Below are 27,011 nucleotides of genomic sequence, written 5' to 3'. Positions count from 1 at the left end.
CAGTCAACCCATGCAGGCTCCCGATGGAAGTTCCTGACCGCCCTCTGTGCACTGTGGTTCCGATGTCCATTCAGTTTCCACAGCCTTTGTGGGGCTGTTTGAATTTGTCTCACATGCTGTGCAGCCCAGTAGTCAGTCTGGGACCCAAGCAGTTGTCTACCAAGGAGACCGAAGGCTTTGGGCAGATTCAGGCATACACAACTTGCAAGAAGACCTAGGGGTTCACAGCCAAAATTTTGAGGCCTCTTTCTTGAGCCCCCTCCTCTCCATGATTTCCCTGACACTTCCTGCTCCTGGGCATCCGTTCCTGGTATTCTGAGTAGAATGCCTACGCTTTAGTTTCCTTGCTCTGTCCTATGATCTTGAGACTGACTCTGCCTGTGGGGCCAAGCAGTGAGAAAACAGAAGAAAAACCAACAGGGATTCCATCTATGTCCTTGGACCAAAGTTTCTCTGGTCAGAGACATGGATTTCCCTTCCTTGGGGTTTCGGATGCCTGCCCATCCACAGCTGCCCATCCACACCATGCAGGATCGCCTGGGGACTGGACAGGGGAGAAACAAGGGAAACAAAAGGCGAGCAAGAAAGAGAACAGGTGATTTCCTCCACATTCTATCTAACAGGAGACCCCTTTTCTGCTCCTCATACCAGAAACAGAGGGGGCTTCTCTTGGAGCTGTCTATATTCACTGTATACTTCTGGGTTTCAAGTTAAAAGGATGCCACTTATAATGGCATCAAAAGTATGAAGTACCTACCAACAGACCAAACAAAACACACATAAAATCTCTATAGAAAAAAAATTACATAACTTTGTTGGCATATTTTCAAAGGGCCTAATATAAATGGAAAGATAGTCTAAACTCAAAAGACTATTGTAAAGATGTCAGTTCTTTCCAAATTGATTTAAGGTTTAACTAAAACATCAGTTAAAACCTGAACAGAATTTTTAAAAAGAAACTTAACAGTTTATTCTAAAATATATATGGAAGTATGATTTATAAAAGCCCAAAGTAGGCAAGACAATTATCAAGAATGAGATAGGAGGCTTTCCACTACTGGACATTAAGATTTATTTTTTAAAACTATACTTATTATGGAGTGCAGTATTGACACAGGGATATTCAAATAGTCCAGTGGAATAGAATATAAAGGCCAGGCAAATTCTTGGACAAATTCCTTTCATCCTGGTAGAGAGCTTTCTACCTCAACTATTTACAAATTAGCAAGTATTTATTGAGCACCTATTTTGTGTGTTGCCACAGTGAAAACAACACTACAATATACTGTCACGGTTCCATTAAAGTTTAAAATTTTGCTGAGAGAATAGGACCTTTGCACAAATAAAGCAATCAGAGGATAAAACCCAGGATAACAAATAACAGTTGAGTGGTATGGATAAAAGTACACACAACGTTAGGGAATGAGGAGATTAAAGGAGTTACCAACAAAGTGTTCATGGAGAAACAGGATCTGAATAAGGAAGTTGAAAACATGGTGAGGACCTAAAAAGGCAGAAGTCAACTTACTGCACCCAGATAAACAGCATGAGACAAAGTACGAAGGGAGGAGTGAGAAACTGTAGGTAAAAGACAGGGAAGAGATAAGACAAACCATAGTCCAACTACGGAAGTTGTGTGAGACTCTATCAATAAAGAGAGGGAGCTGCGGCTGCTAGTTTCAGGAGTCAGGACTTTTTTCTGGTAAAAAAAGAAGTCACTAGACATCCTTCAGGAGGTCAGGAACCTAAAGCTAGTTGTGTTCCATAAAAAATTCAGAAAGTGTGAAACCTAGCTTTGAGGACAGATTATGTGTGATAAATGTATGGCGACAGTAAGGGGAAAAAAGGAAGGAACAAATGTGAAATACATTTGCTAGGAACTGAAGTCACTAAAATTGAGGTTTCAAAACACATAAGATGCAGGTTTTATTACATTCAGGTTTCATAGTTGGCTAACAAAAAAAGTGAAGCAATCTAAATATTAGAAAGTCTACAAATAAAATTAAAATACTGAAGCAGACAGTTAACTTTCTGGTTGGACCTACCAGTATTTACTTTTGACGTTACATGAGCTACGTCAATTTTCTGGGACCTAATGAGAGGCACAGCAGCTTTTGCAGAAGGAGTGTGTGTTATATTCTTCCTTCGATCTTTTGCTTTACTTATCTTTGAAAGAGGTGCAAAAATACCTAATGGAGAATGCAGAATTTTGGTGTTAAACAATTAAAACATTTCAAATAAAGGAACTACAATTAATTAGTAACATAAATCTTTAATATAAACGCTTAGTGCTCACCATATGTCCTATGATGAGCCGGAAAAAAATCTAAGACACAGTACTTACCCTCAAAGAGCTTACAATCTAGTTTTCAAGACTAATAACGCATCAATAATTTAAGAACCACATTTCAGGTGTTAAGTGAAATTCAAGAGAAAGAAATGAGTAAAGGTATTATTAATAGCTTTCTATTATTTCTAAGCAATTGGCAAATAATAGTGAGCTAAACAGCATAAAAACCTATTCTTCCATACCAACTTATATCTCCTTTGGAACTTAAATTTATCCCACATTATAGCATTTTACGTCCATGTCTTATCTCTCTTCCAGATGAACACCTTTCAAAGGCAAAATTCAAATGTTACTTAACTCTGCATTGCCCCACCATACCTAATTACAGCATGTTACACACAGCAGGGATATAACAACTCTGACTATAAAATACAATCTTCCTAAAGGCCTGGCCCTCAGGTCCTGACAATCAGAAACAATACAGTGTGCACTGGGGAGGAGTGGCAGCAGGGGTGGGGGAGTTGCCCATCTGCAGCAGCTGGGAGTACAAAATTCCATCAAAAAGGTGTTTATCCACACAATAAAGTAACCAGCGTTAAGAAGTATGAACCGACATTAGAGATAGTGAATATAGACTCTAAATACCAAGATAATCTAGCTAAGATATTTAAAAAGTGATAATAAAGCCCTAATATGTGTATTACACTCTTTCATTGAGTGTTTACAATCTAGCAAGTATACATTATAACTAAAATGGAACGTACTAAAGACGGCGTGTTTTAAAGCAGGGTAGAAATGCTCAAGACTCTACAAAACCTGAGAGCTTTGTTAATAACCAAAAGTAGCAACTGCACTACTTTTCTGCTAATCTTAAAATTCTCTCCCACCTCAGAGACCACACCACTTTATCCTGATTTTCTTTTTTTTTTACTTATTTACAATGTTCCCTCTTCTGTCTCCTACCTATGAGATTTTCCCCAAATTTCTATTCTTTCTCTAAATTATTTTCCTTCCCTAACACACACACACACACACACACACACACACACACTCTCATACTCTCTCTCTTCTCTCTCTCAAGCCTGGTGATAATGATGATGATGATAATGATGATGATTACATCCAGTGTTGGCAAGGGTTTCATGAAAGAAATCATTTTATACTCTTGGAATGTAAATTTATATGATCTTTTCAGAAAACAAAAATCTTGACCTAATCCACTTTATAGAATTAATTTTAAAGAAATAATTATATTTAATGGTACAGACAAAGGTTACAAGGTTTCATCTGTATACTATAAGAAAAAGATACATTTCAAGAGCTGGCACAATTTCTAGTCTACTGCAATGACCCAATCACACTTCTGGAGATGAATCAGGAGAAAATAATCTAAACAGGAGGAAAAGGTTGTATATCTGAATATGTCATCACTGTAATATTATGCATAAGTAGGAGAAAACATAATTGTCTGCCAATACGATGAATCAATTAACTATATAAACCACTATATCATTATAACATTATAAGACAATAAAGATTATGTAGTAATACAGAAAAATATGAAAAACAAATCAGACCAGGCATTGTGGCTCACACCTGTAATACCAGCACTTTGGGAGGCCGAGGCAGGTAGATCACCTGAGATCAGGAGTTCAAGACCAGCCTGGCCAACACGGCAAAACTCTATCTCTACTAAAAATAAAAAATTAGCCAGGCGCAGTGGTGCGTGCCTGTAATCCCACTAGGGAGGCTGAGGCAGGAGAATCACTTAAACCTGGAAGGCCAATATGATGCCACTGTGCTCCAGCCTGGGTGACAGAGCAAGACTCTGTCTCAAAAAAAAAAAAAGTAAATCAAAAAATTAAGTCATATATTTTATCACATTATAACATTTGTGAAAAATTCTATGAATACTGACAGCAAGCAGGATTTGAGAAAAACTAAAACATTTATAAGAGAAGTCAGGCTATGGAGTATTTTTCTAATTTAATTTGTGTCATTAATGTCATAATAATGTTCAATAAATTATGTTTTTCTTCATCTCAGGGAACACGTGGTTTTTAGAACAGCAGCAAGTTGAAGGGCCAAAGCCTAGATGAGAGATCAGTCATGAAAGGCCACTCTTCTGTGTTAGTAAACCCTCTCATGAGGCTTGAAAAAGAAGGGCAGCCCTCTCTACCTTTCCACTTTCTATTCAACTTCCACTGACCATAAAATGTTTCCCTTCTCAGCAAGCCTCATCATTTGATGAACGTCCCCCTAAACAAAGTGGGATGGGGTAGAGGGCTAAATTAATTGGAGTGGGGTGAGGAGAGAGCCAGAAGACATAGATCTGGGGCAGCAGTGCTGGGTAAAATTAAATGCTGGGTGGAATTACATAAATCTCGGAATAGCAGTGCTGGGAGGAATTACGTAGATGTGGGGGCGGCAGTGCTGGGAGGAATTACACAGATCTGGGGAAGGCAGTGCTGGGTGGAATTACACAGGTCTGGAGAAGGCAGTGCTGGGAGGAATTACGTAGGTGTGGGGGCGGCAGTGCTGGGTGGAATTACGTAGATCTGGGGAAAGCAGTGCTGGGTGGAATTACACAGATCTGGGGGCGGCAGTGCTGGGTGGAATTACACAGATCTGGGGGCGGCAGTGCTGGGTGGAATTACACAGATCTGGGGGCGGCAGTGCTGGGAGGAATTACACAGATCTGGGGGCGGCAGCGCTGGGAGGAATTACACAGATCTGGGGGCGGCAGTGCTGGGTGGAATTACGTAGATCTGGGGAAGGCAGTGCTGGGTGGCATTACGTAGATCTGGGGGCGGCAGTGCTGGGTGGCATTACACAGATCTCGGGACAGCAGTGCTGGGTGAAATTACATAGATTTCAGGGTGGCAATACTGGGTGGAATTACATAGATTTTGGGCGGCAGTGATGGCATGTTGGTTTTCTCTCTTTTCTCCTTTGACTATAAAAGAGCTATTTCATTTTAACCTATTATGGTGATCATACAAGCAAGAAGACAAAAAGGAGGGAAAATATTCCTCTTTTAATGGAATCATGTTTATGATTACAAGTGAATAAGGTATTTTTATCAATATGAAGGCAATCTTGGCTGATATAGCCTCAATCGTGAGTAACGACATCTTTACTTCACCCACTATCAATAATAAATATATTCTCTAACAAAAAAAAAAAACAAAACAGGAAATTTCTGTAAGCTAAAGTTTGTTTTTTATTTTAAAAAATTAAATACTTAATTCTACGGCTTAAAAAGATTTCTGTAGTATATTAAACATCATCTATATAATTTGCATTTTTTTTTTTTTTTGATTCACCAAAGCATTTCAGAGAACCAAAACCAAATTTAAACCAATGACTGGATGCATAGTATAAGGGTGACCCCTATTAGTTACTCAGGCTAATTGAAGTATTGATAGGACTTTTCTCAAATCTCGACATGTAACTGTAAGGCTTAACTAAAAACGAACACGTGATAAAGAATTATTTTGAAAGACCAAAATAACAAATTTCCAGATAAACATGGCCCCCTGCATATAGGTTTCACTCCGATTCTTCTTCTCCAAACCCCACTAAAATATCAGTAAGGAATAAAAATGATATGAACTCTCAAGAACAATAAAAGAAAAGGAGAAAAAATACTAAAAGCTTCCAACGAGGAGGAAAGGGTCAAAAATAAAAGATAGAAAAACCTCTACTTTTTTTTTCTTTTTCATTTTGTACTAAATAATCTGTACAGCAATACTTCGAAACTTCTAAACAGCAATACTGAAAGCTCAGGACAGTAGTTGGTAAACTATGGCCCAACAGCCATATCCTGCCTACTGCCTGTTTATTGATCAAGTTTCATTGAAATGTAGCCACATCTTTTGCTTATACACGGCCTATGGCTGCCTGTTTACTACAACAGCAGAGCTGAGTAGCTGCGACGCAGACTGCATAGCCCACAAGGCCTAAAACATGTACTATGTGGCCTCTTACAGAAAAAGTCTGCCAAACTCTACCTGAGACCATAGAGTCTCACCTTAAATATACTGACAGAATATGAAATCCAACCTAACATTCCTCATCCCAAACTATCATATAAAGTATGAGGGGAAAAGTAGACATTTGTTTAGAATAGAAGGTCTCAAAAAATTTACTTCCGAGTCATTTGTCATAAAGCTACTGAAGGACATGCTATACCAAAAACAAGTCAACCAAGAAAATGCTACATTGGATTTCATCTTCCCTCAGTATATTTAAAGTAACACTCTATTGTCTCATGTAGAGCACTTTCTCTTCATAGTACGAAATCAAAAGACATCTCAAACTGGAAAAGTCAAGAGAGTTTCATGTAAATATATTATTTACAAATACAGATATTAGTATCAGAATATACATCTAAAAGAGTTGAAAAAGGTCTTGCTTCTAAGGAGCAGGACTCAGGAGCAGAGAAAAACACGCTAAGAGAGGGTTTTGTAATAAGCCTTGCCATACAATCTGACTTTAGTAAACTAAGTACATGTATTCGCTTTGGTAATTAAAAGACATAAAAACAGTAATACCACGAAGTATCTAATTATGTAGATCTGAGGACGGCAGTGCTGGGTGGAATTACACAGATCTTAGGGCAGCAGTGTTGGGTGGAATTACATAGATCTCGGGGCAGCAGTGTTGGGTGGAATTACATAGATCTCGGGGCAGCAGTGTTGGGTGGAATTACATAGATCTTGGGGCAGCAGTGCTGGGTGGAATTACATAGATCTCGGGGTCTATTTAAAAAAGTTTTAATAGACCAAAAAAATGAAATTCCATCGTAAGAGTGTGATTAAAGGAAACTAGTAATTTTGATAAATTCATAATAGCCAGTAGCTCTCATCTCTTCAGTGCTTACAAGGAATCAAGTACTGTTCTAGGTGCTTTATACATTTACCAACACATTACCAAACTTACCCTTTCCTACAGTTAAAAAATCTACTATGTACGAGAATTAACAGATCAGTAGAACAAAACAATCCTGAAACATACCATAGCACTAATAAGAACTTAATCTATAACAAAAGCAGCACCACAAGTCAAAGGGAAAAAGAGGACAGATTTAGAAAGAGAGAAAATGGTTGCTGAGAAATTCCTTGGTTTCTGATTAGCCAGGAGATTCCCCAACTCCCCTCCCCTCCCCTCCACCTTAAGTATTTTAGCAATGACCTGGGGCTCCCAGTATTGTCAAGGGCTACACCCATTTTCATACAATCCAACACAAGACCCCTGCCCCACATCTTGCCTTCAGGTACATATAAGAGGACAGAAGCAGCATCCTGGGGTATCTAGCTTTGCGCTAATCAAGCATGTCTCCCCTCGGGACAATGAAAGGTTGGGAGTCCCCACTCAATCTGCTGGCAGTTTAAATGTTCCCTGTAATTCTGATTTACCTCTGCCCTGTGTGCTGCTAAACACTTCTGATCCTGCCCTTATTCTGCTTGACACATGGCAAAGTAATCCATTGGAGGAAAATTAAAATTAAATTCTTAACTTCACACTACCGACCAAATAAATTCCAAATGGATTACATAATTAAGTATAAAAAAATTAAAACATGTAAATTTCAGCTAGACAGGAGGAATAAGTTCTAGTGTTCTACAGCACTGCAGGGTGAAGATAATTAACAATTTATTGTATATGTTCAAGAAGCTAAAAGAGAGGATTTTGAATGTTCTCAGCACAAAGAAATGACCAATGTTTGAGGTGATAGATATCCTAATTACCCTGATTTGATCATTACACATTATATTACGCAGAAATATCACACTGTACCCCATAAACAGGTATAATTATGTGTCAAAAGGAAAAAATTAAAACGTTTAAAGAAATATAAAATGTAGAACTAATCCTTAAATTAGGAAGAATTATCAAAGCATAAAACAATATAAGAATTTATAAAAGCAAAGTCTTTAAGCCATAAAACTACATGTCCACAAAACACTGCAAATGAGGTTCAAAAACAAATGACAAACTGAGTGAAATATTATAATAAATATAAAAGCTTAATATCATAAGTATGTATTTTTAAAACTAATCCCTTTTTTAAAAAAACACTCTAATATCCTAATTTTTACTGGGAAAATAATATGAACAGGCAACTGCCAAGAAACATAAAAAATATCTATACTGCAAGGCTACAGTAATCAAAACAGCATGGTACTGGTACCAAAACAGAGATATAGACCAATGGAACAGAACAGAGGCCTTGGAGGCAACACCACACATCTACAACCATCTGATCTGTGATAAACCTGACAAAAACAAGCAATGGGGAAAGGATCCCCTGTTTAATAAATGGTGTTGGGAAAACTGGCTAGCCATGTGCAGAAAGCAGAAACTGGACACCTTCCTGACACCTTACACTAAAATTAACTCCAGATGGATTAAAGACTTAAACATAAGACCTAACACCATAAAAACCCTAGAAGAAAACCTAGGCAAAACCATTCAGGACATAGGCATAGGCAAGGACTTCATGACTAAAACACCAGAAGCATTGGCAACAAAAGCCAAAATAGACAAATGGGATCTAATTAAACTCCAGAGCTTCTGTACAGCAAAAGAAACAATCTTTAGAGTGAACTAGCAACCAACAGAATGGGAAAAAGTTTTTGCAATCTACCCATCTGACAAAGGGCTAATATCCAGAATCTACAAAGAACTAAAACAGATTTACAAGAAAAAAACAAACAAGCCCATTCAAAACTGGGCGAAGGATATGAACAGACATTTTACAAAAGAAGACATATATGAGGCCAAGAAACATGAAAAAATGCTCATCATCACTGGTTATTAGAGAAATGCAAATCAAAACCACATTGAGATACCATCTCACGCCAGTTAGAATGGCGATCATTAAAAAATCTGGAGACAACAGATGCTGGAGAGGATATGGCAAATAGGAACACTTTTACACTGTTGGTGGGAGTGTAAATTAGTTCACCATTGTGGAAGACAGTGTGGCAATTCCTCAAGGACCAAGAAACAGAAATCCATTTGACCCAGCAATCCCATTACTGGGTATATATCCAAAGGATTATAAATCGTTCTCTTATAAAGACACATGCACACGTGTTCATTGCAGCACTGTTTACAACAGCAAAGACTTGGAACCAACCCAGATGCCCATCGATGATAGACTGGACAGAGAAAATGTGGCACATATATGCCATGGAATACTATGCAGCCATAAAAAATGATGAGTTCGTGTCCTTTGTAGGGACATAGCTGAAACTGGAAACCATCATTCTCAGCAAACTGACATAAGAACAGAAAATCAAACACCACATATTCTCAGTCATAGGTGAGTGTTGAACAATGAGAACATGTGGACACGGGGAGGGGACCATCAGACACTGAGGTCTGTGGAGGGGGAACTAAGGGAGGGACAGCAGGGAGCGGGGAGTTGGGGAGGGATAACATGGGGAGAAATGTCAGATATAGGTGATGGGGATGGAGGCAGCAAACCACATTGCCACGTATGTACCTATGCAACAATCCTGCATGTTCTTCACATGTACCCCAAAACCTTAACTGCAATTTAAAAAAAAAATCTATACTACGACAAAACATTCTAATGTCTTTAATTTCACCACAATAAGAGAAATACAAATTAAAATATAAAATTTTCATCCATCAAATTGGAAAAGTGAAAGGAAATGCAGCTATTCAAAATCGCATTTTCAAACAATATGTAAAGATTTGGGGATACTATACTAGGATATTAAAAAATGCAGAATTTTTATTTTTTTTCAAATCTTATACAATAAGCATTTTTATAAACAAACAAAAAAAGTTTTAATTGATCAGAAAAATGAAATTCCATCCTAAGTATGTGATGAAAGGAAACTAGTAATTTTGATAAATTCGTAATAGCCAGTAGCTCTCATCTCATGAGTGCTTACAAGGAATCAAGCACTAGGTGCTTTATACATTTACCAACATATTTAATCCTTGCACAAGTCCTCATGATAGTGTCATCCCCATTTCACAGAAGACAAACTGAGGCACAAGAAGAGAAAGAAGGTCACATAGCTGATAAGTAGATAAATCGATTCACACACAGGCAGTCAGACTCCAAAGTCCATACCCTTCATCAACATTATAGCACACCACCTCGCTGTCAGGCCACGAGATGAATACTACACAATCATGGAAAATTATGTTATAGAATATTTCATTTCCAGGAAAAAAAAAATTCACAACATAGTAAGTGACTATAAAATCAAATTGAAATCAATAGGCAGGATAGGTGTGTGTGAAAGAGAAAGAATAAATTTACCTAAAATTTATTTAGGTAAATTTATTTAGGTAAATGTCATAATTTACTTAAACATTTGTGAGAATTTACTTAAACATTTGCCTTTGTCAGAAAGAGAAAGAAACCTCATGGATGGGCACGGTGGCTCACGCCTGTAATCCCAGCATTTTGGGAGGCCAAGGCACGTGGATCACAAGGTCAGGAGTTTGAGACCAGCCTGACCAACATGGTGAAACCCCCATGTCTACTAAAAATACAAAAATTAGCCAGGTGTGATGGCACACGCCTGTAATCCCAGCTATTCAGGAGGCTGAAGCAGGAGAATTGCTTGAACCTAGGAGGCGGAAGTTGCAGCGAGCCAAGATGGTGCCATTGCACTCCAGCCTGGGCAACAGAGGGAGACTCTGTCTCAAAAAAATAAATAAATAAATAAATAAATAAAAAGAAATCTCGTAGAGTTTCAAAGAAACCTCAGGAGTGCAGTCATCAAGTTGGCCTTGCTTGATTTTTCCAATTTTCCAAGTTCTTCATGACCTCCAGAGCTCTGTACTTCCTTGATAACCAAGTCCCTCCCTCGGACATGACACCACCAGGAGAAATATTTAAGGGCGGTCTGCAGAGTTGGGCATGCCCCTGGTAAGAGGTTATCTCCCAATCACTATGCTGCTGGCAGCAAGAATATAGGGCAGTCCCACAGCTCACAGCCTACTGATGAAAACACTGTTCTCATCACTATCTCCCCTCTAAAAGCCACCCAAGAGACCAGTCCCAAGAAAGACACTTTCTCAGAAATACCATTGAGGCAATCCTATCAGATGCCCTCTTTTTCACCAATCACTACCAGACAGCCTCCTAAACCTTTCCATCATGGCCTCTGAAACTCATGGTTGGCTGGGCACAGTGGCTCATGCCTATAATCACAGCACTTTGGGAGGCTAAGGTGGGCAGCTCACCTGAGGTCAGGAGGTCGAGATCAGCCTGGCCAACATGGTAAAACCCCATCTCTACTGAAAATGCAACAATTAGCCAGGCATGGTGAAAAGTGCCTGTAGTCTCAGCCACTTGGGAGGCTGAGGCAGGAGAATCACTTGAACCTGGGAGGCAGAGGTTGCAGTGAGCCAAGATCGAGCCACTGCACTCCAGCCTGGGTGTCAGAGTGAGACTCCATCTCAAAAAAATAAATAAATGAAATAAAACAAAATAAATAAAAAGTAAAAAGCTGTGCCTGATCTAAAGGGTCTTATACTGAATTCCATTTCCCTTTCAAATTTTTCAGGACTTTCCTCCTATAATTGTCCCCTTTCTCTCCTGCAACGTCCATTTCTCCCTCTCACATCACCTATCTCCCATCTTTAAAAAGCCGTCCCTACATCCACATGCCCCTCATTTATCACGTAAGTAATCAGGAGAAAAGTTTGACTTAACAACTGTAAAAGAGTAAAACTTGATTATTTTTAATTAATTCTTACTGAGTTAAATAATGTCAACCTTACCATATTTGGGGGCACATTTAAAGTACTGCACTTTTCCAACACTTCCATTATTTTTTCCTTCCGGTTCATCCAATTCAATGCCAGCCCACTGCCCACTTGCAAATTCAGTGGTTCCACAAAATCTTAATGTACCAACCTAAAGAAAATATAAATCAGGATCACTTTGGGGAATTATTAGTAATTCCAAGTGTCCTACTCTTACAACTTTACTTCACCATGAAAGTTTTTAAAAATTCACTCTCTGAAAGTGAATTTAAAGAATTTGCTCTCTCAACATTACCTTTTTATCCTTGGTAACATTCCTTGCTCTGAAGTGAGAGCTCACTTAAGTGGTCAGAGAGCTCACTTCAGAGCAAGGAACATTACCAAAAATAAAAAGGAACATTAAATAATAAAGGGGACAATTTCCAAGAAGACATAAGAATCCTAATTAGCTGGATAGTAGCACACGCCTGTAGTTCCAGCTACTCCAGGGGCTGAGGCAGGAGGGTCGCTTGAGCCCAGGAGTTTGGGACTATAGTGAGCTATGACTGTGCCGCTGCACTCCAGCCTGGGCTACAGAGTGAGACTCCATCTTTAAAAAAAAAAAAAAAAATTGGGGTGTAACCATATTGGGAAATTCAACATCCAGGCAGGAATTCCCTGTTCCATTCTCCATACCAAGCTACCTATGAACCTCTATATTAAGAAAAACCAAGAAAACCTCCCATATGAGATATTTTTTAAAAGAAACTGGCAATAAATGATGCAATATGGAAACGAAAGCTTGGGAGGAAAAAGGGGTGTGGATGATGGGAGCAGGAGTCATCCTCTTCTCCACATAAATCCTTCTCACCAGGTTATATAGTATCTCAGATTGCCCTATTTGTGGAGAACTCAAATACCCACAAACAGCAAAGGTGTCTTGTGCTCAATTTCTATGGAGTGGCAGCAGTCGGAGAAGCAGCACTGGGGGAAGAGGGGGACTGCAAAGAAAATCCTCCACCCTAGATCATCCCTCAGCTCATGCCTCTAAATGCGCTCAAGAGGTCTACTCCACTCCACTCTATTCAAAGAAAGATGTCTTCATTATTAAGTTCAGGTAGTTTATATTCTTAAAGCATAACTTAAGAGTAAATTTGTATCTAAGCTTTACATTTTCCATTAAGCATCTTTCTACCTACATGTTGAACCTTTTTTAAAAAACTCAAAACACTGACCATACTGTATGCACCCTTGAACACAGGTCATGGACACAGTGACCTTGGCTTTAGAGACTGCAGTTACTTACTGTACCTTCTGTCCTGCAATAACAACACGATCCCCCAACTTCAGGCCAAGTGACGTAAGCATTGCCTTGCCAGTGACGTGATCGTAATTCGGAAGCATGGCCTTTGAGATGTTACACGACAGAGGCACCGCATCTAGGAGCATCTGCTTGATTTCCTTAGCAGTAGCGGCAGCGTCAGCCATCTCCAACGGCATATCTACTGGGTCCGGAACCACATCAGCAGGGATCTGTCCTTTGTCATTCTACAAATAAAGGTGAGAGAAAATGTTCAACTCTTATTTACTTAGAGCACTAGAAAGTCACATAAAATTTCTGTTGGAGGAATTTTACATTAAATTCATTCACTATTTCTTTATTCAAAAACATTTCCTGAACACCTACAATATGCAGACACCATTCTAGGTGCTAAATAAAGATCCTACAGCGAAGAAAACACAAGCCCTGCCCTTAAGGAACGTTACATTCTGGTGGGAGAGACAGATCACACAACATTAAACAAGTAAATTACATGTGAGAAAATAAACAGTCATAAGTGGCTAGGAGGGAAAATAAAAGCAAGCAGGGAAGGGGAATAGGAAATGTAGAGACAGAGATGGTTGTAGGGGAAACTCTTTAGACTAAGTGGTGAGGAAGGCCGCACTGATGAAATGCATCTCCACAGAGATCCAAAGCAGGCCAGGGAGGAGCCGAGCAGGTTCTCTGGCAGGGAAAAGCACCGCATCCGCATCCATGGGGAGGAGCAGTGCTCAGGTCCTAAGTGGAGAGCACTCTGCCGGCACAGGCATAAGAAGCAAGCTTGGAAACAGAAGCCACGGGACTGACTGGCTTCCCAGCCCCAGTCCACAGTTCCAAAGCTGCTGTGCTCTTGGCCCTGCGACCTCAGCCCCCTGCCCACTCATAGGGTAATTCAGATTTCAAAACTAGAAACTATGGTTTTGATACTTCTAAAACCTGGGCTATAATCAAGAAAAAATACTCTGTTTTCACTACAACGGAAAGACTGTATCCTGGGATTTATCCTGTGACAAAATAAAATGGCCAGCGACCACCTCACTGTCATTTGCAATAGTATGTCTATCACCAAAGCCCTATCATGTAAATTATCTGTCTTCTTACATTTCCTAACCACAAACCTTAGACTTCATGAGAAATAATCTAGACTGTAATCTTCTTTTTAATATAAAGAATGGAGATACTTTCGTTAACTGAGAAACTTTTTTCCTTTTCTTCATGATGATAATCTTCAAATGATCCATGTGGAAAAATGAATGAGGCTCTTAGAATACACTTAGTTTGCAATTGCTTCACATTTTTTTTTTGTTTTAAAATTCAAGTCAGGTTGGTCCTTAGTAAAAACATGGCAAGAAGATATGTTATCAGATTTCTAGGATGGTAATGGACTCTTTTAATCCCAGATTCCAAGAAAACATACAAAATATAATAAAGATATGTGTTATACTAATGTATACTCCTTTAAAAAACACACTCAGGTTGATAAGTTGTAAGCTATGCTTACATACAATTCCCATATAATTCAGCAATCAAAACTTGTTAAAAAAATTAATAGTAAGAATAAAATCAAAATGGTATCTTCCTAACATAAGAAGGTTAATTCATGATCTATTGTAGAATTCTATTTTCTTCTCAAGCGGTGGCATTCCACCAGACTGGCCCTATAAACGATGATTAAGGGAGTTCTACACATGGAGACAAAATACTACGACTTGCTGTCAAAAAAGCATACATAAGCACAGTCTACGGTCTCCATAAAGCAACTACACAATTGAGACTACGAAGCAACTAGCTAACAACACAAAAGGAACAAAACTTCACGTATCAATATTAACCCTAAAAAGATTAATAAAAGATGATCAAGGGAGTTCGAAACACAGAAACAAAAGAATAATAGTTGCTGTCACAAAAAGCGTACCTAAGCATGTAGTCTATAGATGCCACAAATCAAGACTAGAAAGTCGTTAACAGCATGACAACAGGAACACATCACTATTAACCCTGAACATAAACAGCCTAAACACACCAGTCAAAAGACATAGAGGGGCAAATTGGATTTAAAAAAAAAGAAAAGACCTGTCCTTCTGCTGTCTTCAAGATACCTATTGCACATGTAATGACACCCATAAGCTCAAAGTAAAAGGCTGGAGAAAGATCTATTATGCAAATGGAAAACAAAAAGGAGCAGGGTGCCACTATTCTTTTATCAGATAAAACATACTTTAAGCCAGTAACAGTCAAGAGGGACAAAGTAGGGAATTACATAATGATAAAGGGTTCAATTCTACAAGAAGACTTAACTATCCTACATATACACACACCCAACACTGGAGCACCGAAATTTATAAAACAATTACTACTAGACTTGCAAAAAGACTTAAGACAGTCAGATAATAACAGCGGGTGACTTCAACACCCCACTGAAAGCATTAGACAGATCATCAAGGCAGAAAACAAAAAAATTTTGGACTTAAATACAGCACTTGATCAATTAGACATAATAGGCATCTAAAGAATACTCCACCCCACAGCCACAGAATATAAATTCTGTTCTCATTGGCACATGGAACATGCTCAAAGACTGACCAGGTCATAAAGCAAGTCTCGACAAATTCAAAAACATCAAAATCATACCAAGCATCTCTTGAACCACAGTGGAATGAAAACAGAAATCAATATGAAGATGAATTCTCAAAATTAAACAAATACATGCAAACTAGAAAACTTGCTCCAGAATGACTTTTGGATAAACAATGAAATTAAGGCAGAATTCAAAAAATCCTTTGAAACAAATGAAAACAGAGACAAAGTATACCAAAACCTCTGGGATGTAGCAAAAGTAGTGTTAAGGGGAAAGTATCAAAATGCCTGTATCAAGAGAGATCTCAAATTAACAACGTAACACTGCACCTAAGGGAACTAGAAAAATAAGAATTAAACTCAAAGCTAATTGAAGAAGTAACTACAATTGGAATACAACTAAATGAAACTGAAACCAAAAAAAGCATTCAAAGGATCAGCAAAATGAGAAGGTGGTTCTTTGAAACGACAGGATTGATAGGCTGCTAGCTAGATTAACAAAGAAAAAGAAAGAGAAGATCCAAATAAGCACAACCGGAAATATTAAATGTGGCATTACAACCAATCCCACAGAAATGTAAAATATCCTCAGCGACTACTGTGAATACCTCTGTTCACACAAACTAGAAAATCTAGAGGAAATGGACAAATTCACAGAAACACACAACCTTCCAAGAACCTGGAAGACAGTGAAACCCTGAACATACCAACAATGAGTTACAAAATTGAATCAGTAATAAAAAACCTACCATCCAGAAAAAGCCCTGTACCAAAGGGATTCACAGCCAAATTCTACCAAACATACAAGGAGGAGCTGGTAACAATCCTACCAAAACGATTCAAAAAAAACCAAGGAGGAGTGATACCTCCCTAATTCATTCTATGAAAGCAGTATCATCCTGATACCAAAATCTGGCAGAGACACAACAGGAAAGAAAACTACAGGCCAATATCCCCAATAAACACAGACACAGAAATCCTCAAGTTACTAGCAAACCAAATTCAGCAGCATACCAAAAAGATAATTCACCATGACAAGTTGTGCAAGGAGGTTCAACATATGCAAATCAATAAACATGATTCACCACATAAAATTAAAAACTGTATGATCATCTCAATAGACACAGAAAAAGCAATCAATAAATTCCAACACCCCTTCATGATATAAAAAAACAAACAAACAAACAAAAACAACCTTCAACAAATAAGGCATTGAAGGAATATATCTCAAAATAGTAAGAGCCATCTACGACAAACCCAGAGTCAACATCATACTGAATGGGCAAGTTGGAAACATTCCTTCTAAGAATTGGAACAAGATAAGAACGTCCACTCTCACTATGCCTATTCAACATAGTACCAGAAGTCCTAGCCAGAGCAATCAGTCAAGAAAAAGAAATAAAAGGCATCCAAATAGGTAAAGAGAAAGTCAAATTATCTCTCTTCACCAACAATATGGTTCTATATGTAAAAAATTCTAAAGGTTCTGCCAAAAAACTCCTAGACCCAATAAAAAACTTCAGGAAAATTTCAGGACAAAAAAATCAACATACAAAAATCAGTAGCATTTCTATACACCAGTAACACTCAAGCTGAGAACAAAATCAAGAACACAATCTCATTTACAATAGCCACAAAATGATGATAAAAATACCAAGGAATACATCTAACCAAGGAGATGGAAGATCTCTATAATAACTATTAAACACTGCTGAGAGAAATCATAGACAACACAAGCAAATGTGAAAACACTCTAAGTTCATGGACTGGAAGAATCGTATCATTAAAATATCCACATTGCCTAAAGCAATTCCTGTCAAACTTCCAACATTGTTTTTCACAAGATTAGAAAAAAACTGTTCTAAAATTCATATGGAGCCAAAACAGAGAGAGCCCAAATAGCCAGAGCAACCCTAAGCAGAAAGAACAAAAGCCAGAGGCATCCCATTACCTGACTTCAAATTATACTACAAGGCTACAATAATCAAAACAGTATGATATTGTTACAAAACAGATATATACGCCAATGAAACAGACTAGAGACTGCTGAAATAAAGCCACACACTACCAACTGATCTTTGACAAGGCTGACAAAAACAAACAGTAGGGAAAGGCCACCCTACTCATAAATGGTGCTGGTAAAACTGGCTAACCATACGTAGAACAATGAAACTGGACCCCCACTACTCACTATATACAAAAATTAATTCACGATAGATTTAAAACTTAAATGTAAGACCTCGAACTACAAAAATCCTAGAAGAAAATCTAGGAAATACTCTTCTAGACATTGGCCTAGGCAAAGAATATATGACTAAGTCCTCAAAAGCAAAGGCAACAAAAACAAAAATTGACAAACGGGACCTAAAACTAAAGAGCTTCTGCAGAGCAAAAGAAACTATCAATAGAGTAAACAGACAACCTACAGAATGGGTGAAAATACAAACTATGCATCCAACAAAGGACTAATAACCGGAATCTATAAGAGGTAAACAAATCAACAAGAAAAAAACAACCCATTATAAAGTGGCAAAGAACATGAACAGACATTTCTCAAAAGAGGACATATAAGCAACCAACAAATATAAAAAATGTTCAGCATCACTAATCATCAGAGAAATGCTAATCAAAACCACAATGAGATTCTATCTCACACCAGCCAGAATGGCCATTATTAAAAAGTCAAAAAATAACATGTTGGTGAAGTTGTGGAGAAAAGGAACATTTATACACTGTTAGTAGGAATGTAAATTGGTTCAGCCCCTGTGGAAAGCAATGTGGAAGTTTCTCAAAAAACTAAAAACAGAATTACCATTCGACCTAGCAATCCCATTACTAGGTACACACCCAAAGGAAAATAAATCATTTTACCAAAAAGACGTTGCACTCATATGTTTTTCACAGCACAATGCATAATAGCAAAGACATGGAATCAACCTAGGTATTCATCAATAGCGGACCAGATAAAGAAAATGTGGTACATATACACCATACTACAGTCATTTAAAAAATGAAATCATGCCCTCTGCAATGGAATGGATGCAGCTGGAGGCCATTATCCTAAGCACATTAATGCAGAAACAGAAAACCAAATACTGTATGTTCTCACTTATAAGTGGGAGCCGAACACTGGGTACACACAGACATAAAGATGGGAACAACAGGCACTGGGGACTCCAAAAGATAGGAGGAAGGGTGTGAGGGAAGGAGGTGGAGAAGGGCTGGGGCAAGAGTTGAAAAAGTACCTACTGGGTTCACTGTTTGGTTGAGGCATCAACAGGAGTTCAAACCTCAGCACCAGGCAATATACCTGTTTCACAAACTTTTACATATACTCCCTGAATCTAAAATTTAAAATTAAAAAAATAAGATGGCGGCTTATCAAAGTATGGTCTGAAGACTACTGCTGACTCACATGTTTATTGCTTTTTTTAAAGTAGTTATTTTCAAAATATGGCAACCTATTAATCTATTTCTGGCCTAAATTGGTAATTTAGCTCAATAACAGATCTCATGGCATCCTAACAAATTCAAACAACACTAATGGGGCTGATTGACACTAATGACACTGAATTGTCCCCACTAATGGGGCTTTGTCAGCAGCTGCACCAGCAAAAGCAAACACATCCCTTTCGCCTTCCAGCTGGACTGAATGATCATCTCCTAGGCTTCTTGCATGCTATTCCCTCTGCTTTCGTCACCTCCCTCCAGTACCTGGTTAATTCTTGCCTATGTAAGCACTCGATTTCAATGTCACCCCTGTTGAAGCCTTGGGAAGATGACTCCATGGCCCTCTGCCACCCCCGCCCCATTGTGTCACACTGAATTAGCACACTACAGTAAAACTGACTGCTTCCTTGTCCCACCTCCCCTCTGTAATACATTCTTTTTGAGGGCCAAGGGCTTTATCTACATTATTGTAGTATTCTCCCAGTGCTCGATAAACAATAGAGTCAGAAGGAAGGGAGGGAGGAAGAGAAGAAATAAAAGTTGGGGGGTAATGAAGGGGGTTAAATGAAAGAAAACTGGCAAAGAAGTAGAGAAAATGGGAAAAACAGGAAAGGGAAAAGAAGGCAGGTGTTTTCAAATACTGCACACTATCCACCGCCGACACCCACCCCCCTCAAGGGAAAGTATGACGTAATTAAGAAGACCTGCCAGAGCAACTTATTGTTATTAATATAAAGAATGTGAAAACTGAGAACCGCTTTCTCAAAAAAAAAAAAAAAAAAAGGATCTGAAGATGAAATTCAATCCTGTGTAACTCTGTAAATTGGTAAAATTTCACTATTTAAAAAAATACACTTTTCCTTTCCAAAAAAATTGAAATATGATTTAACAGAAAAATAAAACTTTAATATACGTATTTGTACAGCTAACTTTTCATAAATACATCAAAATCCTAAATGAAAGATACTTAAACTCAAAGATTATGACAGTTTAAGGAAGATTTTAGTTTCCCGAATGGAAGTTACCAATATAAAAGAAAATTTATCATTATACCTTAAATTTATTTACAATAAAGATCATCATCACTCTCTACATGTGGTACAAAGATATAAATTACCTGCTCATGTAAGAGTTCTTCTATTAATAACAACATTCAGATTCAACACTTCACCAGAAAGCAGGATAAGACTTCTTAATTCTTTTAATATATTTCACTTTTAATTTAACCTCTTACCCTAAATGCAGGATTTGCTCCTTGCTCCAAGAGGCACTTCACAGCACCTGCACACAAGTTGTACGCTGCAATATGCAAAGCTGTTCCAAAATTAAAATCACTGCAAGTGGCATCCACATCTGTAATTAAACATCACAAGTGCATTACCTAAAATTTAAACTTAGCTATTATAATTTAAAAGAGGACAGGGTTTTGGAGGAGGGATTTTTATCATTTGTAAGACTTAAATCAACCCACTAGAAGCACGATTGCACAATAGAACAAAATCTTTATGTTACAATCTAGTTAAAATAAGCAGTTGATTATTTTCTTAGTACAATAAAATTCTTTATAAGATGGAGTGATATCCTGGGTTTTCAAACTAGAATGAACTAAAACATACTTTAAAACAATTAATGGCAATAATCTGCATTTGTAAAAGTAACAGCTTATCACAATCTCCCATTAAGTCTGTTGTATATTTGCCATGACAACTACAGTGAGGTAGAGTAGTAGAGTTTAGTTCAGGGGTCAGCAACCTATGACCCACAAGGCAAATCCAACCCACCTGTTTTTATAAAGTTTTATTAGAACACAGGCACAGTCATTCATTTACATATCCTCTGTAGCTACTTCCATGCCACAATTACGAAACTGAGTAGTTTCATCAGAGACTGGGTGATCCAAAAAATCTAAAATATTTACCAGCTGGCCCCTTACAGAAAAAAATGGCCAACACCTGGTAGGTAACACAAAGCAGAATTTTCAAAGTCTAATTAAGCATAGAAATGCTTATCTATAAATTAATTCATAATACTCTACTGAACAAATGAATTTGAATTTCTTAATGAGTAATCTTGCAACTCTAAGGACATTTTAATAAGTTTTAATATAGTAGCATATGTTATACTTAAATACAGCAAATCCTCCAGATTTGGGAATCCCATCTTGAATATTTTTGATAACAAGGGTTTAAATATACCTCTGGTTCTGCAAATCCTACCCTCAACTAAACGACACCACACCCACACACCCTTCCTACAACTGCAAACAACCCAGATATGCTCAGGACAAACTCTCTTGAATTATTAAAGACACAGTAGTGTCAACAGAGGCTTTCTTCCCAACATTATTCAGAAAGTAAAAAGGTAGAATTTTAAAGAGAAAATGGATAATTATGCAGATTGGAGGTTAGAAATGAACATTCTGGGAAATTCATCTATTGAAGCTCTAAAGCATGTTCCTACAATGGGGAAAATATTGTTCACTTTCTTTAAAGTTAATACAATTTGCTTGCTCTCATATTTTTCTAAAATAGAAAGAAAAGAAAATTGACCCCCAAGGGGAGAACCAGAGAGAAAATCAAAATACCAGGACTGTGACTCAGACATTCAGGTCTTCGATTTCGGGATATCACCATCAAGACAGGGGAAAAAAACTAAAATATCCCTTAAGTTGAATTATGTAATTTCAGGACCAAATACCACCTAAAATAAATATCATTTATTATTCCAATGCCAATCTCTGAAGATCTTAATGTTCTATTTCTGGCTACCCAAGCAAGGCAAAAGAATCATAAAGCATGTAGAATCAATTATATAAAACATCTGTGTTATACTGGAGAACTTACAGAGATATAAAAACCCAGAGAACACTCTTTCATTTTGTATCGCTCTGTACTAATCCTTTTGTAGAAAAGATAGTACTTAATACTCAGTAATTTTAAACTATCTCAGAAATAAAATGGAGTAGAAAGGCATATGAAACAAGATGGATTCAAAGTAAAAATCTCCTTGAATTGTAATTTTTATGCCACCACTAAAGTGTTCAGTTAGTAACATCTAAAAGTGATCTTATAAAACTTGCCTTTTGGTTTCGATGTTTTCAAAATCACTCTTATAAGTTCTGGGACATCAAAATAAGCAGCATAATGCAAAGCATTCATGTTTGTCCAGCGACTCCGCAAACTAATGTCTGCTCCCAGGTCGATAAGTTGAGTTGCAAATTTTACAGCTGTTTCCACATCACCTAAAGAAGATTTTCTAAATTATTTCCCTTTAGTACAAATTTTAAGTTCCAATGGATGGCTATCTATTACCTCATTTAAAAAGCCAAAGAAAACATAACACTGTATAGGCACATCTCAAAAATTTCGCTTTCAAAAATTTATTCTAAGAAAATAATCATACTCAGGGATGTGGATAAACCCTTGGCTGTAAAGATGCTCATCACTGCACTGTTAATATAATTCTGAAAAATCCAAAAAATGTAATAAGAAATTGGTTAAATAAACTGAGACACACATAGAATACTATGAAGCCATCAACCACAACACAGTGGATCAGTGCTACTCAAAACCTAACAAGGGATTTGATTACTCAGTGGGACTGTGGACCACTGGCAGTCCCAAATCGCAATCTGTGTGTACTTTTTATAGCTCTTCCCCATCTAATATTTCTTCTCATTATGTTAACTCAAATGTAGTCTTATGCCTTTTCTTCCTTCTTCTTTTTTAGAGACAGAGTCTTGTTCTGTCACCCAGGCTGGCATGTAATGATGCAATCACAGCTCACGCGAACTCTGAACTACCAGGCTTACACGGTCCTCCCGCCTCAGCCTTGCAAGTAGCTGAAACTCTGGGAGTGTACCACCAAGGTTGGCTAATTTTTTAATTTTCAGTAGCGACAAGGTCTCACTAGGTTGCCTGGGCCTGTCTCAAACTCTTGGCCTCAAGAAGTCCTCCTGCCTTGGCCTCCCAAGGTGTTGGGATTATGAGTGTAAATCATCAATGCCTGGCCAGTTGTAGGCCTTTTGAAAAATATTTGGGCTTACAATTTATGGCTTTTTTATTTTGTATTATAAATTCATTTTTATTTTGTAAAAGTATCAGTCCATGATGGGTCATGAGGGGAAAAAAGGAGTCCTTCACCACAAGTGGTTTCAGCACCACCACATCAGACTATCGAAACAAGGAGAGACAATCACAACATACAGCTAAGTAAGAAGGACAGGTTTATAAAATGACAAAGCCCAAGACAATAACAATTTTGGAAAATATGCACATATGTTACATACATAGGAATAGACCTTAGGTCTCAAGACTGGGGTCTTGAGATTAAGGATGCATAGGCAAAGACTCACCTTGGACTGTCAAACCTTGTTATAAACCCTCGGAAAGATTGTAGGGTGTTAGCAGTTACTCTCATCTAATAAGCAATCAGGCATGAGGCCTGTTCCAGAAAAGTTGAGAGGTCTCAGGAGGGTATAAAGACCTCCTTAAGAAAAGGGAATACAGTTTTTGGAAGGACCTAACTGAATCCTCAACTCTGCAGGTAATAATATCATTATCAGCTGAGTGCCTTCCCAGGGACAATATATGGACACAAATATATGAGCATAAATATAGGTTATATTAGCACAAATGTAGATGATATAAGCAATTAATAAATTTGCCATACACTTACCAATACCATGAGCTCCAGATTTGCAGGTATAATGTAAAAGAGTCATATCTGTCAATCCATCTCTATCATTCACATTGCAACCTCTCTTAAGAATCTGAAGCAGTCAAAGAAAATATGGTTACAGCTTAACTACTGAGGTACCTATTGCTTTCAAACCAATGCTGAGGAACCAAGTTAGTCTATCGTATCTGAATTACTTCTCAGTAAAATGTATAGACAGTATTGGCATTGCTTAAGGGTAAATTTTAAATCTGCACTCGACAATAATGAAAACTGAACTTGTCATCAGGCTGAAGGAAATTCTTGAAGATTATTCCAAGGGTAATCTGGCACTCCAAATACATTCCTCTCAAAAATGAGCAAAATTTTATTTCTATGAGTGTAACGATACTTGAAAAAAGTATAAGCACTCTCTTCCTACAACATAGCAACATGCTGGTCAAAGAACCCTCTCTCAAAAAATCTAGTATTTTTAAATACCACATTCAAGCCTATATCTTTGCCAAACCATCCCAAAGTGTAAATAGAACATGATGGTAACCAAATCTCTTCATGAAATGTATAAAGGTTTGCAAAATTAATTTTTAAAAGAAGAAAATAGGAAAAATGCCCCTCCCTGCACCCACCAAGTCTATAAATGTCAGAAGTACAGAGCATGAAGAAATAATCAGTTATACTATGTACACATAGTATTAACTCGCTGCCTCATGAAAATCCTGGAAATACAAATAAATATCAGAACCTTTAAAGGTTCTCCTTTATCACCATCTTCCTTTCAGATGGGGAAAAACTCTATACCATTAAAATACTAACAACGCAAAACTTAAAATGTAAGAATTCCTTACCTCATTTCCAATAATGTCAATGTTTTGTTGGACCTGAGGAACCCACTGTCTTAAAATGGCAAATAATTCTGAGACTGAAGTTTTGGGATCAAAAAGAATTTCCTGGCATGATGCATCATTAGGATCAAAGAAAGAAAACTCTGAAATTTAAAAAGGTATAAATTAAGCTTACGAGAAGTTTCAAATAAATATACTGAAAATAATAAACAGTAAGACCAAGGTTCAAATGATACAAATATTTTTAGATGCTAAGAAAAAAAAAGCAGAAGTATCTAAATGAGGAAAATATTAATGCACATTTGCTGAGTGTAAGGCTGGCTGCCTTGCCGGGAGCTAAATGGACACACTTATCTCTCCCCATGCCGGCCTCTCTATGCTGGCTCCCCACACCCACTCCTATCTGGTCTCTCTATGCAGGCTCCACACACCCACTCCTGCATTCCTCACTCGACCCCTTCAAAATTTAAAAAGCCCACCAAAGATTTGTCCAACAGCAGCTTAACATTGACCTCCCCAGCCGGTCAACCCACCAGTAGTCCCGCCTGGCAACCAATGGCAGCTCACCCCATCGGCACTTTGACTTCCCCTCACCAATGAAACTGTCTGCTCTTTGTTTCCCTAATGATCAATCAACCCTCCTCACCAATGAAACTGTCTGCTCTTTGTTTCCCTAAAGACCAATCAATTACCTCCACTCCCTATAAAACCCCGCACCCTGAGAAGCCCAGTGCGACTTCTCTGGCCCCTTCCTGGACCACAGAACCTCGCCCGGGAGCCGAATAAATTGGATTCTCATTTTCTCACACTGGCCTCAGTTTCCTCATTTTGACTCGGCAATATACCTTACACTGAGCACTTAATAAACATTTTAAAAGTTCTCACCAATACCTTACCTGGCAGGTATTACTCTCATGTTGCATGAAGAAAGCAAAGTTCAGACTAAATAATACCAGCCTGATGTCACACAGCTGGTAAGCAGCAAATCTGGGGTAGAAAGCCAGGTCTGTCTCCAAAGTCTATCCTCTTTCCTCTATTATTGTACTTGCTGAGGTAACTCACCACTGAGCTCAGATTGTAACAGCATGCATAAGTAGTGGGACTCATGGGGTTTGTTTTTGCTTTCTTCTTTGCATTTACATCTTTTCCAAAATTATACTACGTACGCATAGTTCTTACTTTTAGAGTCAGGATAACTAAAAGATGAAAGGAGAGACACCAAACTAAAGACACGTACACAAGCGGAGCAGCAGTCCATCAGAAGAGAATCAGAAAGACTAAAACTGGAATGATAATCTTAGCCAACAAAATGGTCCTGTTAGGCAAAAATCAAAATAGAAGCCAAGACAAACCTTGGCCTCTGAGCCAATGTCCCACACCCAGCTGAGGAAAACCTTTAAGGACCTATTTTCCAAAATACCTGCTTAAACTGTACATGAAGCTTGAGTTTCATTTCTTGGTCAGCATGACTCAGCACATTGTAGCAAATCAGTAACCACCAAATGAACCCACTCATTCTAACTAATGAGAATTAAGCTATATGAATTTCTTCTTCTAGGCTTTATAAACCTTACTATGACCTTCGTGAGACAAGCTTCTGAGCACTTTTGGTTTGGAAGTCTCCCTGTTCGCAGTTTATTACTCACTTAATATTTATATGAAGAAAAGCATCCTGAATTTTCTTTCAACAGTTTTTGGTGTCAGAAGCAGGATCAGAAGACCCCCAATAAGCCCCAGGGCCACTGAGTAACTAAGTGGTGGTACCCAGGGTCACGGCACTCGTTGCTTTCTCACCCAGCCATGGAGTTCTAGAATAAGTCTCTCTTGGATCTGAACTTTCCAATTATGCTCAGCAACCTTTGCTGAAACTTCTCAGGATGTCGCCCTATTCTGCTCAAAAGGGAGAAGGGTGAAACACAATTCCCTGTGTTCCGGAGCAGTTGCTGAAAAAAAAAAATCCCTAATAGTTAAGACCTTTCAGAGACTCTAATGCAAAGATGGGGTCCAAACACAAATGTGGATCAGAATCTTGTGCCTTTTTGGAAAAATGGGTGAACTTTAAAAAGAATAATTTGGAATTTCAGTGACCACTTTGGAGAACCTTTAA

The 27,011-nt window shown here is 38.0% G+C and overlaps 1 protein-coding gene across 3 annotated transcripts in view; it reads right to left on the bottom strand.

The window, feature by feature from the left end:
• Positions 1-27,011, bottom strand: part of CLIP4 (CAP-Gly domain containing linker protein family member 4) — a 76,449-nt gene that overhangs the window by 34,313 nt on the left and 15,125 nt on the right. For all 3 annotated transcript variants that reach the window (XM_012475472.3, XM_021674437.2, XM_064363963.1), the window contains exons 3-9: positions 24,908-25,047; positions 24,063-24,156; positions 22,465-22,626; positions 20,620-20,738; positions 13,349-13,585; positions 12,074-12,209; positions 2,046-2,189 (exon numbers count right to left, since the gene is read on the bottom strand). In XM_012475472.3, coding sequence (XP_012330895.2) covers positions 2,046-2,189; positions 12,074-12,209; positions 13,349-13,585; positions 20,620-20,738; positions 22,465-22,626; positions 24,063-24,156; positions 24,908-25,047 — 1,032 coding nt within the window. The remainder of the gene's footprint in view (positions 1-2,045; positions 2,190-12,073; positions 12,210-13,348; positions 13,586-20,619; positions 20,739-22,464; positions 22,627-24,062; positions 24,157-24,907; positions 25,048-27,011) is intronic.

Source organism: Aotus nancymaae, unplaced genomic scaffold, assembly GCF_030222135.1.
Source record: "Aotus nancymaae isolate 86718 unplaced genomic scaffold, 86718_ANA_hifiasm-v0.15.2.pri h1tg000057l, whole genome shotgun sequence".
Taxonomy (NCBI): Eukaryota; Metazoa; Chordata; class Mammalia; order Primates; family Aotidae; genus Aotus; species Aotus nancymaae.
Note: the sequence above shows the minus strand (reverse complement) of the source record. Positions and strands in the feature narration are given on the sequence as shown.